The following is a 16,297-nucleotide window of genomic DNA, read 5'->3' as shown; positions in this document are numbered from 1 at the left end:
ATTCTTTTATTCTTTTGTTTTGTATGTGTGTGTTTGTTTTGTTTCGTTTGAGACAGGGTCTCACTCTGTCACCCAGGCTGAAGCGCAATGGTACGATCTTGGCTCATTGCAACCTCTGCCTCCCAGGCTCAAGCAATCCTCAGCCCTCCGAGTAGCTGGGACTACAGGCACACGCCACCACGCCTGGCTAATTTTTGTATTTTTTGTAGAGATGGGGCTCTTGTTATGTTACCCAGGCTGGTCTCCAACTCCTGAGCTCAAGTAATCTGGCCAACTCAGCCTCCCAAAGTGCTGAGATTACAGGCATGAGCCACTGTGCTCAGCCCCTCCATCATGCTTATTCTTGACCACTTCTCACATTCCTATTACCTGCCTGATCCCTGAAGGTATCTGTGTTCATGCCTTCTGCTCTGGTTATGCAGATAAACCTGAGTTCAAATCCAATTCAGCTAAGCGTTATCTTGATTAAGTTCCTAAACCTCTCTGGCCCCATATTTTTCATCTGAGAAGTGGGTTACCAACAAGTTACCTTTAAGACTCTATGTAAAAGGGGCTTTTAAGACTCTATGTAAAAGTTACCTTTAAGACTCTATGGACATCAGGAGGTGATATGGGTCACAGTGCCACAGGTCAGGGTAATGCGGCGAGGCACTGAGAGCCTGGCCTATAGGTGTTCCAGAAATGAAGCTCTTGTTAAGATGACTACCCATCCACATCACTGACAGTCTTCTCCCTGCTGCTCCAAAGAACAGCTTCCCGTTTCTGGAGGCACATACAGGCAGCATATCTGTCCTCAGAGGACTTTTTGGTACTGGTAAAATACACAGCAGACTGAAAAGCCCTCTGTAATTAGAACAAATATAACTTGTTAATCGCCCTTTAAACCCCTGGGAGCCTAAAGTCAGCCTCTACTTGCTACTTGCTAGAGCCTGGAAGGATTTCTCAGATTATGAAGAGCTGCTTCTGCATGCTTTCTGAGGTCTGCCAGCGTTTCTCAGCCACATCCCACTACTGAAGACCAGGACCAAGAATAAAGTGGCTCTCAGCAGGCCTACACAAAATGCCACTCCAGGGCTCAAGGAGAGTCAACTGGTGCCGGAGGCACTTGCTTTGTGTTTGTCATTTTGATGCAGCAGCTCTGAGACTACCAGGATCCCAGAGAAGACCGCCAATGCAAAATCATATTATCTTATTTTGGACAAAAGATCCAGAAAACTGTTGGCCAGGCGCGGTGGCTCACACCTGTAATCCCAGCACTTTGGGAGGCCAAGGCAGGTGGATCATGAGGTCAGGAGATAGAGACCATCCTGGCTAACACGGTGAAACCCCGTCTCTACTAAAAATACAAAAAATTAGCTGGGTGTGGTGGCGGGCACCTGTAGTCCCAGCTACTTGGGAGGTTGAGGCAAGAGAATGGAGTGAACCCGGGAAGCGGAGCTTGCAGTGAGCCGAGATCGCACCACTGCACTCTAGCCTGGGCAACAGAGCGAGACTCCATCTCACAAAAAAAAAAAATCCAGAAAACTGGGCCCTTATCTTGAAACCAAGCTTATTCTGTTTTGAGTTTTTTAATTTAAACAATAAAAGATGGCTGGGTAGCAGTCTTATCTGGGTTGAATCCTGGCTCTATGTCTTCTGAGCTATGTGACCAGGGTCCCCTCATCTGAAAGCCAATGATAATATCTAGTCTGCAAAATGGTCGAGGCAATTTAAAGCAATATATGTGAAGTGCCTGGCACAGAGGAAGCACTCAGGAGATGGAGTGGTAGCTGGTAGCAAGGCTGCAGATCTAAGCCTGGTCCCCTCAAAACACCTTTGTGATTGTCAGGCATCATATGGATGAGCAAACAAATTCGGGGAACTCATTTTCCCATAGTCCCTAAGTGGTCGAAGTGGGGTACCTCCAGGTGCAAGGGCATATGCCTAGGGCTTAAAGGCAGTGACTGTGCAGTCGGACAAACCTTGCATCAAATCATAATTCTGGCAATTGCTGTGTGACCTAAAGCAAGTTACTTCATCTCTCTGTACCTCTGTTTCCTCATCTGTAAAACAGATGTATTGGTTCTGTCTTCTCTCCAACTCTTGTTTTTTTTTTTTTTTTGAGACGGAGTCTCGCTCTGTCGCCCAGGCTGGAGTGCAGTGGCCGGATCTCAGCTCACTGCAAGCTCCGCCTCCTGGTTTACGCCATTCTCCTGCCTCAACCTCCCGAGTAGCTGGGACTACAGGCGCCCGCCACCTCGCCCGGCTAATTTTTTGTATTTTTAGTAGAGACGGGGTTTCACCGTGTTAGCCAGGATGGTCTCGATCTCCTGACCTCGTGATCCGCCCGTCTCGGCCTCCCAAAGTGCTGGGATTACAGGCTTGAGCCACCGCGCCTGGCCTCCTCTCCAACTCTTAAATCAACAATTGTAACGTGCAAATCTGAGACCCAATCTTTTTTTCTTTTTCTTTTTTTTTTTTTGAGACGGAGTCTTGCTGTGTCGCCCAGGCTGGAGTGCAGTGGCGCAATCTCAGATCACTGCAAGCTCCGCCTCCCGAGTTCATGCCATTCTCCTGCCTCAGCCTCCCGAGTAGCTGGGACTACAGGTGCCCGCCAACACGCCTGGCTAATTTTTTGTATTTTTAGTAGAGACAGGGTTTCACCGTGTTAGCCAGGATGGTCTTGATCTCCTGACCTCATGATCCACCCACCTCGGCCTCCCAAAGTGCTGGGATTACAGGCTTGAGCTACCGAGCCGGCAAGACCCAATCATTTCTATTCCCCACCTTCTCAATGTGCACAGAATGTTGAAGACTTTCAGAAGACAGCTTTGAAGGGAGTATCATTTTTCTAACTTTTTTTGTGCTTCCACTTTCAAGATTTCCATGTCATTAGATGCAAGTCAATCAAATGATCATACTTTTTCCCACAAATGCATTGTAAACAAAATAAAAATTTTATCCTAAAGGGAAAATGAAAAAGAAAATTCAACAACTCTTTACCCCTATAACTTCCTTTATTTTTCTCCATAGCACTGACAATATATCTAGATTTCGATGTTGGGCTTGTTTTCTGCCCGGACCAGGACGTAAGCTCTATGAAGACAATGTCAGTTTTGTTCACTACCGCATCATCAGTTCCTAGAACAGAGCCCGGCACCTCTGTAGAATGTTAAGTGGCTCTTCGTGAATCAACTCCAGGTGGGTTGCCCACATGAAAAACATTTCTGCATCTTTTGCAAAAGTGGCTTGGCTAGTACCATCCACTGTTTTCCAGTGTTCCTTTATGCGACATAAATCTTACTAGAACTCAGTACTAGGACAAAGTGTGTGTGTGTGTGTGTGTGTGTGTGTGTGTGTGTGTGTGTCCTGAGGTCATATATTTTCCGCCAGCTGGGTTCACTTCTATTGTCAGGAAGCTCGGAGCATAATTCATGTTCAATTACAGTGTTTCCCTTAATCCCTTTTTCTGATGGGGACATAGGATATAAATAAGTGTAAGAAGATTCTGTTGGTACATGTTTAAGACCCTATTTTTAACCACAGACTGCATTTATTCTAATAAGATGCTTCTCAAACTTGAATGTGCCAGAGAATTACCCACGGATCTAGTTGAAATGCAGAATCAGACTCAGTAGGTCGGGGGCGGGGCGTGAGATGCTGCAGTTCTTACAAGCTCCCAGGTGATGCCTATGCGGCTGGGCCCTGGACCACATTTTGAGCAGCAAAGGGTCTAAGAAACGTGCTTCCTTGATTCAGCAGGATTTCTCTCTCCTGTTCCTTGGCAAAACACGACCAAAGTCTCAAAAACTGAAGCGGACGGCAGAAGCACCTAGAGAGCTGGTTAGACCTACACCTCGCTGACCCACCCCCACACCCCATGCCCGCTGTGATCCCGACAAAAGGAGCTAGGAATCCACCTAGCTGCTTCTGCTGTCGGTGACCTCGCAGCAAATTTCGAAAATGACTGCTCTCTTTAAGGTTTTCTCAAAGGTAAACTCCTGGAGACAGCTGTTGTCACCAGTGGTGACACCTGCTCGTTCAGGATTTTAGGGGGCCCATCCGCTGTTTCCAGCCCAGCGTCAGCCCTCCTCTCCGGCTACTGCGACCGCGGCGGAGTCAACCCCCACGGGCCCGGGGCTCAGACCCCCGCCGCTCCGCCTCGGACAGCCGGGCCAGCCGGTGGCAGCCACCGCAGGCCCGCAAGGCGGGGACCGTGCCGCTCATGCGCAGATCGACCCCTGGGCCCACAGGGCGGGGTCCCCGCGCGCCCCCCGCCCGCCTTACCTCTCTGGACCAGGGTGGCCAAGGAGAAAGCGAGGCAGACAAGGAACGCTGAGCGCCAGGCCACCATGGCTGGGAGCAGGCGGAGGGCCCCGGAGGAGCACAGTTAGCGCGAGAGCGCCCGAAGGGGAGGCCGAGGAGCAGCGGGAGGAGGAGCCCCGCCGCCTCTGCAGGGTCCCGCCCAAAGCCGGCGCGCGCGCGGCGCGGCCCGGGGAGAGTGGAGGTCGGGCGCCCCGGCTGGGGTTAGGCCGGGGGGGCGGGGCGAGGCTGCAGTATCGGGGGCGGGGCCGAGGTCTGGAGGCGGGGCTCCGGGCGAGGGGCGTGGCCCGCCGGCTCCAGGTGGGTGGGGAAGTCTGGGTTGGGTTGGGTTGGGCTGGGCCCAGCGGCAGCGCGCGGTCCGCAGACCCTGTCCCACCCCAGTCCTCGAGACCGAAGTCTCGGAGGTGGCCCCCGCAGACCTGGAGCAGTGAGTCACCAGTGCCGGAGAGCAGGAGGCGGCAGCGCCGGTGGGCACCGATTTCCTCCCGGTGACCTTGAGCAGGGCTCTTCCCCTTCTGGCCTTGGTGTTCTCCCGGTGAAGGGTTGTTCCCTCGGGGCCCCTCCAGACACCGTCCAGCATGGAGCCCCGCACTCTGTCCCCACCCGCCGTTCCCTGCAGGAGGCCATAGTGGAACCCTGACCGGAGACTGAAGAAAAGGACCGTTTTCGTGACTGGCTGCGGTAGATAAACAGTGACACGTCTCGAGGAAACGAGGACGGGGGCGCCCAGTGGGCGAGAAGGGAGGATGGGGGGCGTTCCGGAGCCGAAGCGCCGCGGGCTCGGGAGACTAGGGGTAGGGACTGGGTCAGCTCTCCCGAGGCTGTGATGAATGCGCTGAAAGTGCAAGTTCATATCTGCAGAGTCGATCTGAAAAACGTGCTTAATGACCGACAAACGCGCTGCAGTCCTTTCCCATGAACGCCCGCAAACGGAGTCCGTCTCCCAGACCCGAAGAAATCAGATTCCGATACTGTGCCGACCAGCAAAACGCCGGCTGCCTCAGTTCGTGGGAACGCTCCCTAGAAGTGCCCCAGCTGCAACCGGCTCTCCAAGACAAAGAGGAAGCGCTGCTACTCTCCGGAGTGGCGGCGTGAGCCTGTCCCTGCCATTATGCGGCACGGGCTGCCCAGGGCCACATCCTCCTTAGAGGGCGGCTACTACCACCTCCCCTCAATATCCATTAGGCAGCTTTCCTGTGCCCCCAACCCAGCCTTTGCTGCCATAGGCACCCCCCCCCTCAGTGACTCCCACCAACCCCTAAGGAACAGTGGGGTCTGGGGTCTCCCTGAGATGAAGCCAAAATCTCCCGTGTGGCTTACATCCATTGCCCTGAATCTTAGGGCTGCAGAAACAAAACAGCATATGAGGAGTGGATCTTCCCAGGTTCAGGGCATTAATTACTCTATGAATGGAACATTATTCCATTCTAGCTGGAGAATTAACAGAAATAGCTGGTAGTTATTGAACATGGACTATACCATGGCATATTCCAGGCATTTTACCCTTAATATTTATTCCTCACAATGCCATATGTATCACCTAATAATTAACGAGGGAAAAGCAGCAAAATGGAGGTTCCTTGAAGCTGGGGAGTTAGCCAGGTCTAGTCTCATGTGTCAAAGGGGGAGGGTACCACTAGGAACCCCAGCTGATGAATGGCTAAGAATATGTGCTGTAGAGCCAGACCGGGTACAAATCCTGGCTAAACCCAACAAGGTTGTGCTAAGGATTAAACAAGATGGTGAAAAGTGAACAGCCTGCACACAGTGACAGAGGGCAGGGACCATTACTGGTTAATCTAGTAACGACTAAGGAAATAGTGACCACTGTGAGGTCAGGAGGTTACTGTCTATTCCAGGCTGTGGGCATGCCCCACCTTTGCTACTAAGTGCCCTGAGCCATTCCATAGGCCCTGGTGGTACCATCTGTACCAGGAGGGCACTAGATTTTCTGGTCTTTAGGAGTCTCAGGATCTGATGGGTAAACCCTGATACACACTCATCTACACTGAGGAGGTGAGAAGCATGAAACCTCTAAGTTTGAGGCCATGTCAATCAATATGCAGTGGACAGTCACACGCAACTGAAACTCTAGCTGCTAAATGTGCTACAATGCCATATGCATTGTATCTTCTAGCTTGAGCTATCTTCCAGCTCAAGAGTAGTTCTCAAACTACACCCCATGGGCTAAATCCTATTCCCAGCTGTTTGTACAGCCTTCCAGCTAAAAGTAGTAGTTGCATTTTTAATGGTTGAAAAAAATCAAAAGAATGTTATGACATAAGTGTTTGGGTGAGGGAGAAGGGACAAAATGGAGGAAGGTGAACAAGATGGAGCAGTACCTGTTGTTTCCGGGTTCTTCATCACCAACTTACTCGCGCGCGGGAAAATGCAGCCCGCGCCCAGGACGATGCAGATCAACCGAGCATGCGCCAGGTGACGTCAATCCGAAGAGACCGAGACTTACCTGGCCGCACCTATGGAGACGCCCCTATCACGCCCTTATCCCGCCCACTGCCCCCCCCTTCCAGTACCAATGCATTAAATTAAATTAAGACAATAAGAAAGTGATAGAAAATTCAAATTTCAGGGTTCATGAAGTTTATGAGAACACAGCCATGCCCACTGATTTCTGTATTCCCTATGGTGGCTTTTGTGCTACCGCAGTGGAGTTGAACAGTTGTGATAGAGACCATGGGGCCCACAAAGCCTAAAATATTTGCTGTCTAACCCTTTACAGAAAAAGTTTGCTGATCTCATTTCTAGCAGATTGAACCATGACAATGATGAACATTAGCAGGTGATGATACAGGACCTTAAGAGTGTGCTCCTCTAAAGCGCGAAATGGGCATAGATGACCTGCTCTGACACAGGAATAAGAACCAAAAGAAAAGGACAATGTTTATCATGGTGGCCAAAAGATACTCACAAATAGTTCTTCCTTAATCAAAATATTGCAAATGTCTGAGATCGATTATCCTACCAGATACCTCTCCCTTTGTAAAATAACTTATCTTGGTCCTGGTCTGTCTCTCAGTCTCTTGTAAGTTAGGTTAATGTGAGTCAGAGAGGGCTGATTTGCCTGCCAGACTGAAGACCTGCTGGGAACTTAGTGAGCCTCTCAGTCAGGTACTGCTATCCTGCTGAATTGCAATTGAACATGCAGTTGATTTACATACAGGAAATTGTACACTTAAAAACCATGATCTGGGAGCACCTCCCCAACTTAGTTTGGAAGTGTATTTCCCAGGAGAAAAAAAAAATTATTAAAAAAAATTGTCAAAGCCATTATCTGTGTTCCCTGCCCCCACACATCGTATATACTCCCCACTACCAATGCACATGGGTTCAGGGACCCACTCTTGCCCAAGCCTGCCTCATCTACATACCACTTCCTTATTCCCACCCTCTTGCTGCACCGAGTTCCTCCCTGAACTTCTCATACCCTGAAAAATGCCACCAATTGGAAAACCATTTGGCCTGACAAGATTCTCTCCTAAAAATGTCCACCTTTCCCAAGCTGTGGCCCAAGCAGAGAAGTGTGGCATGAACAAACAGCCACCAGGGTGGCCTGGGAGAACAGGAGAGGCACACATATAGGGCTGGGTGGGTTTACATCAATCTCAGGTAAATAGGATTATGTGGGCCAGCTAGGTATCCATGGGACTATGTGTTCCAAATTCCCCAAGGACTATACTTTCAGGAATTGTTTCTGTAATACATTACTAGAGAATGTTCTCTTAATGTGTAGAGCACAGAAAAATACAAAATAATAATAAATTCCAAATCAGCTGAGTCCCTGGGTGGCCTCCCTCACCCATGATCAAAATCAGCTGTGGAAGGGCCTTGCCACCACCCCCACCACTGCTGAAGATGCCCATCAGGTGAGCACCACTGTCCATGCTGACAGCACCCCTTCCTTAATATCCACCCCGCCACTGATCCTTAGGGACCAGAGCCAAGAGGGAGTCCACATGGGAATGAGGGCAGGGACAAAGGCCTTGCCCCAACTCAAGGTCACCCTCTGTGCTGTGGGACCCAAAGCAGCTCTGCTGGTGCTCAGGGCTTCCTCTACCCTCTCACAGCCTTGGAATTTAATCCCTCTAACCAAACCTGTTGGAGAGCCCTGGCTGGGTACAAAGGGACAGCACACCCTCCCTTCCCACCTCTCTCCCCACCATGCCGGGCAATTAAGAGACAAAGACTCACTTACATCTCAATGGACATGCAAACAGCCCCGACTGGCTGCAGGGAGGGGCGCACCGGCTCTACAGCAATTTTCCCAAATGCCTGACTTCACAGTCAAGTTTCACCAGTCCCAGGAGGCAAAAAAAAAAAAAAAAAATGAGGTTGTCGTGGCAAGTTTCCCCCCTTAAGGCTAGAGTATTGACCTTTATCTTGAAATCATGAACTTGTTTTGGTATACAAAAGTCCTTTTATTTCATGAAAAGATAGTAGTGTTTTGTTTAATATGCTTACTTTGCAAAGTAAGAAGTTGGCAACCCTACCCGTCCCCAAACTAAAGAAAAAAAGAAATCTACTCATTGGTGAAATTCACAAGTCTGGGAACCACTGGCTATCCCAACAATATTCAGCCCACCCAGGCCCAGATACATAGGAATTTTTGGAACACACCCCATATGTAAACAGAAGCCCTAAAAATGCATTCTAAAACAATGTTTCCTCTGATACTTTTTGAGTTGTAAGCACATTATCCCTTAGTCTCCTCCGCCTCTCCACAGCCTTCTTATTCTCTCCTCTCTTGGATTTGATAGTATGGCAAGGACAGGCAGGGCTTTGAATGCCATGCTAATGAGCAAAGATTTGGTTCTGAGAACAGAGGAGGAGCCACTGAAGGCTTTTAAGCATGAAGCAGCAGCGACAGGGAACTGGTCTACAGGAGTGCTACTGGCATCATATAGGGAGAGAGGCTGGGGACTGTGGGGCTGGAGAGAGGAGTTTGGATTCCTGGTGTGGACGTGGTGGAGGTAGCAATTGTCATAGAAAAGAGGGGCTAGGTGTGTAGGCCTGGCCCAATTCTCAGGGCTGAGACGAAAAGAAAGTCCAAGGCTGGAGACAGATGATAGGCAATTATTACTCTGTCTGATGCAGATGGTTAAAGAGTTGAGCACACAGTGTGATGGGAACACAGAGGTACGGCCCCTCTCCCAGTGCACGGTCAGCGTAGAGCTGACTCAAAGAAGTAACGGTTTGGCCTGCAGACGGCAGCGTGTTCTGAGAGAACCACTGAAATGAGAGGAACCAGGTCACACAGGACTTGTAGACCAGGTGAAGATTGGATTCTACTCAAAGGCAACCATGAACCCCCAGGAGTTTTAACTGGAGATGGGGTGGTGCTGCCGGGTGATAAGATCAGGTTGACATTCCATGGTTTCATTTCTCCACGGAGTCTCAGGACTCTGTTGTACAGAACCCAGAAAATGATGCTCTAGGTGACAGGAGCCATTAGAGTGAAAAGCTGGGGAGAGTGGAGAAGAGACAGGGGTGGGGGAGGAGAGGGAGGAGGCAGTGCAGAAGTCCCGGGAATGCTTTGACTGGGCTCAGGAGGAAGGGTGAGGTGGCATGGAGACTCTTCTGCTCTGCCTGCTTGTCCCAGAAACAGCCCAGTGTGGTGGGTCAGGAGCAGTGGCTTCACAGACAGCAGGGTCATCTTCCATTGCCGTGTTTCTGCAGAGTGACACCCCCCTACCAGCACCACCACCACCACCAATCCCTCCATCTTACATGCAGCAGAGTTGCTCACTCCCAAAGGGGGCCCTCTGTAATGTAATGCAACAAATTTCAATGAGAAACAATCATCTCATCTTTTTTGATTCCTGTTAGGATTCCCATTGGTGGTTTGAGGAGTTTCCTTAACCCGCCAACAACCACACGATGGTGATGATATTGGCAATGATGGCCATGGTGACTATGATCCCAAAAGAAAAGAAGACGATGCCGAAGGCCGGTAGGTCACAACTTCGTTTCAAGGCTCATTATCATGGGAAGGCGTCCTCTTCCTTGGAAATCTAAATGCAGAACACCCATCCATCTTCAGGAAGCCTGTGCGTGTCAAGTCACGCAGGGCAAAACCTTATACCTGCATGTTTTCCTAATGTGAGAGACTGCTCTGTAAATTTCTTTCTAGTGCTCAGTCGAGTTAATATGGAATTTGCATAAGCACTTGACAAGAAATAACATATGTCTCTGTAATATTTCCGAGGCAGTATTTTCTTCTCCAAATCCTGACCTCTGTAGGAACAGGACTTAACATTTACCTCCCAAATGCAGAGTAGGGCTGTATTTAACTTACCTAGTGAAGTCTCCCCTAAGTAAGCACTCAGGTGACTCAAACCACAGAAACCAATATTTGGTCTCTTTGAATTAAGTCTTTTCATGTAATTGAAGCAGCCCAAGAAACCTCCTGGAAAATGTTTCGGAACACAAATGTGGAATGCGGCATCCAATTAACAGCAATAACATTTTGTTCAAAAATAACTTTTGCAGACACATTACGATGTCCAAAACAGAACTGCCCATTGCCAGCCCCCAAACCACTCTGCTCCTCCCACAAGTGTTCCCCTGTCTTAGTAAATGGCACCACCAGTCTCCCAGTTGCTAGGGCCCCAAACCTGGGAGGCAGATGTGCCCCCCTGCCCTGATCTCACCCACTCCGCTACCAAATCCTGAGAACTCTGTCTCCTAAAGTCTTGAATGTGTACACTCATCCCTGCCCTGAATAACTGCACAGCAGCCTCCTCCAGCCCACTTTTTACCCAGCAACCACAGGAAGCTTCTTAAAAAGTAAATCAGATCATGTTGCTCCCTTGCTTAAAACCCTCCAGTCTCATGTCCCAGGCCTTCCATCTCACTCACAGTAAATCCAAATTTCTATTCATGGTCTGCACAGCCCACATGATCTGATCAGGTCCCTGCCTCCCTATATAACTCCTTAACTCTTTCCAGCTTCCCTTCTGCACTGCCTCCCGACCCCCAATCGTCACCTCCCTGACCCCACTATTCCACCTGTCTGGAATAACTTCCCTTCCTTCCTTCACCTGACTGGCCCCAGTTTTTCCCTCATGCCATAAAAGAACATACTGTTCCCAGCCTAGGAGAGGCTCAGGACCCATCCCTTCTACCCTCACAGATCCTATGCTGAGTCCACCTTAACACTGAGCTTTGAATCCAGATGTGAGTTCAACTTGCTTTGCAATTTGCTGTCTCCTCACACTGGTCCTGTTTCTCAACTGTAGCAGCATGACAGAATCTTTGAGGAAGCTTTTTTTTTCCCCCTTTAAATTGAGGTAAAATTCATGTAACGTAAAATTAACCCTTTAAAAGTGTACAATTTAGTGGCATTTACTACATTTGCAATATTGTGCAACTATCACCTCCATCTAGTTCTATAACATTCCCGTCGTCCCAAAAGGAAATCCCAGACGCATTAAGCGGTCACTCCACATTAATCCTCCTCCAGCCCCGGGCAACCACTAATCTTTCTGTCTTTATTGATTTTGCCTATTGTGGACATTTTGTATAAATGGAACCATATACTATGTGGCCTTTTGTGTCTGGCTTCTTTCGCTGAGCGTAATGTTTTTGAGGCTCGTTCATGTTCTACCATGTATCAGAATTTCATGTCTTTTATGGCTGAATACTATTCAATTGTATAATAATACCACATTTTGTTTATGCATTCATCAGTAGATAGACATTTGGGTTGTTTCCAGTTTGGGGCTATTGTGAATAATGCTGCTATGAACATGGATGTACATGCAAGCTTATTGTTGGACATGTGTTTTCATTTCTCTTGGGTATACACACGAATTGCTGGGTATCAGGGAAGCATTGAAAACTATGTTTGCCAGGGCCCTACTCTCCAAGTTTTCAATGTACTTGGCCTGGGATAGGATAAGGCATTTCTATCCATCTAAAAGCTGAGACCATGGTTGGGCAAACTGAGGCCAGTGGGCCAAGTCCCGTCCACTGCCTGTTTTCATGTGATCCCTAAACAAAGAATAGTTGAGAAAAAGAAAAACGAAGAATATTTTGTGACACATGAAAATGATGTGACATTATTTAGTATTTAAGTTGAGAGGCAAGGTGGGAGGATCACTTGAGCCCAGGAATTCCACACTAGCCTAGGCAACATAGCAAGATCTCATCTCTACAAAAAAATAAAAAGTTAGCCAGGCATGGTGGCATGCACCTGTAGTCCCAGCTACTTGGGAGGCTGAGGCAGGAGAATGACTTGAGCCCCGGAGGTCAAGACTGCAGTGAGCCACGATCACACCACTACACTCCAGGCTGGACAGCAGAGTGAGACCCTTATCAACAAAACAAACAAAAAAGGTTTCAGTTTCCATAAGAGTGTTATTGGCACAAAGCCACACCCACTCATTTACATACTGTCTATAACTGCTTGTGTGCTACCAGGTCAGAGTCGAGGAGAGGCAACAGATTGTATGGCCCTCAAAGCTGAATATTCACTATCTAGTCCTCTGCAGAAAAAGTTTGCTGGCCCCTACCTTTATCCACTCTCGGTCCTCTTGTTACTAGATCTTTCAGCAACAGTGGGCATGGTTGATCACTCTCTACTGCCTGAAATACTTTCTTCAGCTTGACTGCTGGAAACCCACTCTCTTCTAGGGCTGCCTCTCTGGAGCTTGCGGAAGTACTACTGGGGGTGGATCTGTGGCTTCCAGTGTTCAGCAGTTGAGGCACTTTCCCTCCCTCATTTGGATATCAGTGGGGCAGGGGAGGTATTAGTAGATCACTTCGTGGCTGTGGGCAAGTCACTCTTCTTCTATGGGCCTTGTTTTTTTTAATTCTGCAAACTGAGTTGGTTGCATAAGACTATCTCTAAGGTTCCAAGTTCTCTGATGATCACAGTATCAAGCACTGTCATCTGCATTACCTTGTCAAGTCCTCCTAGCAACCCATGGAGGATGGCACCATTTCTATCATTACTACAATCTTACAGATGCAGTAATATTCAGAGAAGGAAACTGACTTTAGCCAGGTCACCTGGCAAGTCAGCAGCCAACCCCAGGCTCAAACTCACGTGCAGTCAACCCCACTCTCTCTAGTAGAGAGACAGATGTGCCAGGCACCTGTTTAAGCCAACAAGACCTCAGAGAACTTGTGGGGCTGGGGAGGGCACACTGGCACGTGATGGCTGGGTCCGCTTTGTGTCATGGATGTTGGCAGCTGTGAGTGAGACCTGAGAAGCCCTGGGCAATGTGCCCAACACTGTGATAAACACTTGACAAATCTCATACTTAATAATTTCAATACTTCGGTCAGGTGCAGTGGCTCACACCTGTAATCCCAGTACTTTGGGAAGCCGAGGTGGGTGGATCATCTGAGGTCAGGAGTTCAAGACCAGCCTGACCAACATGGTGAAACCCTGTCTCTACTAAAGATACAAAAATTAGCCAGGCATGGTGGTGGGTGCCTGGAATCCCAATTACTTGGGAGGCTGAGGCAGGAGAATCGCTTGAACCTGGTAGGCAGAGGTTGCAGTGAGCCTAGATTGCACCATTGCAATCCAGCCTGGGCAACGGAGTGAGACTCTGTCTCAAAAATATAATGATAATAATTTCAATACTCCATGAGGGGGTATATTAGTTTCCTATGGTTGCTGCAACGAATTACCACAAATGTGGAGGCTTAAAACAACAGAAATTTATTCTCTCACAGTTTTGGAGGCTGAAAGTCCAAAATCAAAGTGCCACCAGGACCATGCTTCCTCTAGGGTAGAATCCTTCCCTGCCTCCTCCAGCTTCTGCTGTCAGGCAATCCTTGGCATGTCTACCCTTATTGCTGCATTACTCCAATCTCTGCCTCTGTCTTCACTTGGCCTTCTGATAAAGTCACCAGGACCATGCTAAATCGAGTATGATCTCATTTCAAGATTTTTAAGTACATCAGCAAAGATCCTATCTCCTAATAAGGTCACATTCTGAGGTTCCTGATGGACATGAATTTTAGGGGACATTATTCAACCCACTCCAGGGGGCAGTACTATTCCCAGTCTACAAATGAAAAAGCTGAGGCCCACTCTCATGCCATGAGACCAGTGCCCCCCTTAACTAGTTCTTTAGTGACTTTGGAACCAATGCCTAGTACTGGATCATTTCATCCCCTTACTTCTCATAAGACAGAAACAAAAAGAGGATGTAAAAAAAAAACCCCACATGAACCTTATCTTACACTGCATACAAAATGGAATTCGAAATGGATCAAAGACCTGAACTTAAGAGCTAAAACCATAAAACTCTTAGAATCAAATATTGAGGAAAATCTTTATGACATTGGATTTAACAACAAGCTTATGGATATGACACCAAAAAAGTACAAGCAAGAAAAGAAAAAAAATAGATAAATTGGATTTCATCAAAATTGAAAATTTTTGTACATCAAAGATACTGTTGTTAAGTGTGGTGGCTTGTGCCTGTAATCCCAGCTACTTAAGAGGCTGAGGCAGGAGGATTACTTGAGGCCAGAAGTTCAAGATGAGCCTGGACAACATAGTGAGACCCCATCCCTAAAAATAATTTTAAAAATTAGTTGAGTGTTGCAGTGCACACCTGTAGTCTCAGTGTATTATGCTGTTCTTGTATTACTATAAAGGAATACCTGAGGCAGGGTAATTTATAAAGACAAGAACTTTAATTGGTTCATGGCTCTGCGGGTTGTACAAGCATGGCACCAACATCTGCTTGGCTTCTTCTGAGGGCCTCAGGAAGCTTACAGTCATGGCATAAGGCAAAGCAGGAGCAGGCATATCACCAGGTGAGAAGGAGGTGAGGGGGAGGTACCAGACTTTTAAACAACCAGATTTTGTGTGAACTGAGCAAGAACTCATTTATCACCAAGGGGATGGTGCTAAGTCATCTATGAGGATCTGTCCCCATGATCAAATCACCTCCCACCAGGACCCACCTTCAACATTGGGCATCACATTTCAACATGAGATTTGGAAGGAACAAACATCCAAACCATATCTCCTAGCTACTCAGGAGGCTGAGATGGGAGGATGGCCTGAGCCCAGGAATTCAAGGCTGTAGTGAGCCACGATTGCACCACTGCAATCCAGCCTGGGCAACAGAGCGAGACCCTGCTTTTTTTTTTTTTTTTAGATGGAGTTTCGCTCTTGTTGCCCAGGTTGGAGTGCAACGGCGCTATCTTGGCTCACCACAACCTCCGCCTCCCGGGTTCAAGCGATTCTCCTGCCTCAGCCTCCCGAGTAGCTGGGATTACAGGCATGTGCCACCACCCCGGCTACTTTTTGTATTTTTAGTAGAGACGGGGTTTCTCCATGTTGGTCAGGCTGGTCCTGAACTCCCGACCTCAGGTGATCCACCCACCTCGGCCTCCCAAAGTGCTGGGATTACAGGCGTGAGCCACTGCACCCGGCTGCGAGACCCTGTTTTTATTTTTTATCTCTAAAAAATAAAAATTTAATTTAATTTAATTTAATTTAAGAGGGTGCTATCAAGGATGTTATCAACAGAGTGAAAAGGCAACAAGCTACAAAATGGGAGAAAATATTTGCAAATCATATATTTAATGAGGGATTAATATGAAGAACTTCTATAACTCAACAACGAAAAATTCCAATTAAAAAATGGACAGGCTGGGCACAGTGGCTCACGCCTGTAATCTCAGCACTTTGGGAGGCCAAGGTGGGAGGACTGCCTGAGGCCAGGAGTTCAAGACCAGCCTGGGCAACATAGCGAGACTCTACAAAAAAATTTAAAAAGGGACAAAAGACTGGAATAGACATTTCTCCCAAGAAGACATAAATGGCCAACAAGCACATGAGGGTCAACATAACTAATCATGAGGGAAGTGCAAATCAAAACCACAATCAGCTACTACTTCACCCCTACTGGAAAGGCTATGTTTTTTTAAAATTATTATTATTTTGAGACAGAGTCTTGCTGTTCTCACCCAGGCTGGAGTGCAGTGCCATGATCTCGGCTCA

General features: G+C 48.1%; 1 protein-coding gene across 1 annotated transcript in view; it reads right to left on the bottom strand.

Moving 5' to 3' along the window:
- CD99L2 (CD99 molecule like 2) overlaps positions 1–4,491 on the bottom strand; it is a 124,238-nt gene extending 119,747 nt beyond the window's left edge. The window contains 1 exon segment of the mRNA XM_033202004.1: positions 4,267–4,491. Within this exon segment, the coding sequence (XP_033057895.1) occupies positions 4,267–4,333 (67 nt within the window). The 5' untranslated portion in view covers positions 4,334–4,491.
- Between the last annotated feature and the right edge of the window lie 11,806 nt (positions 4,492–16,297).

This window comes from Trachypithecus francoisi, unplaced genomic scaffold (assembly GCF_009764315.1).
Source record: "Trachypithecus francoisi isolate TF-2019V2 unplaced genomic scaffold, Tfra_2.0 Lachesis_group6, whole genome shotgun sequence".
NCBI lineage: Eukaryota > Metazoa > Chordata > Mammalia > Primates > Cercopithecidae > Trachypithecus > Trachypithecus francoisi.
This window is presented reverse-complemented; position numbering and strand designations above follow the sequence as displayed.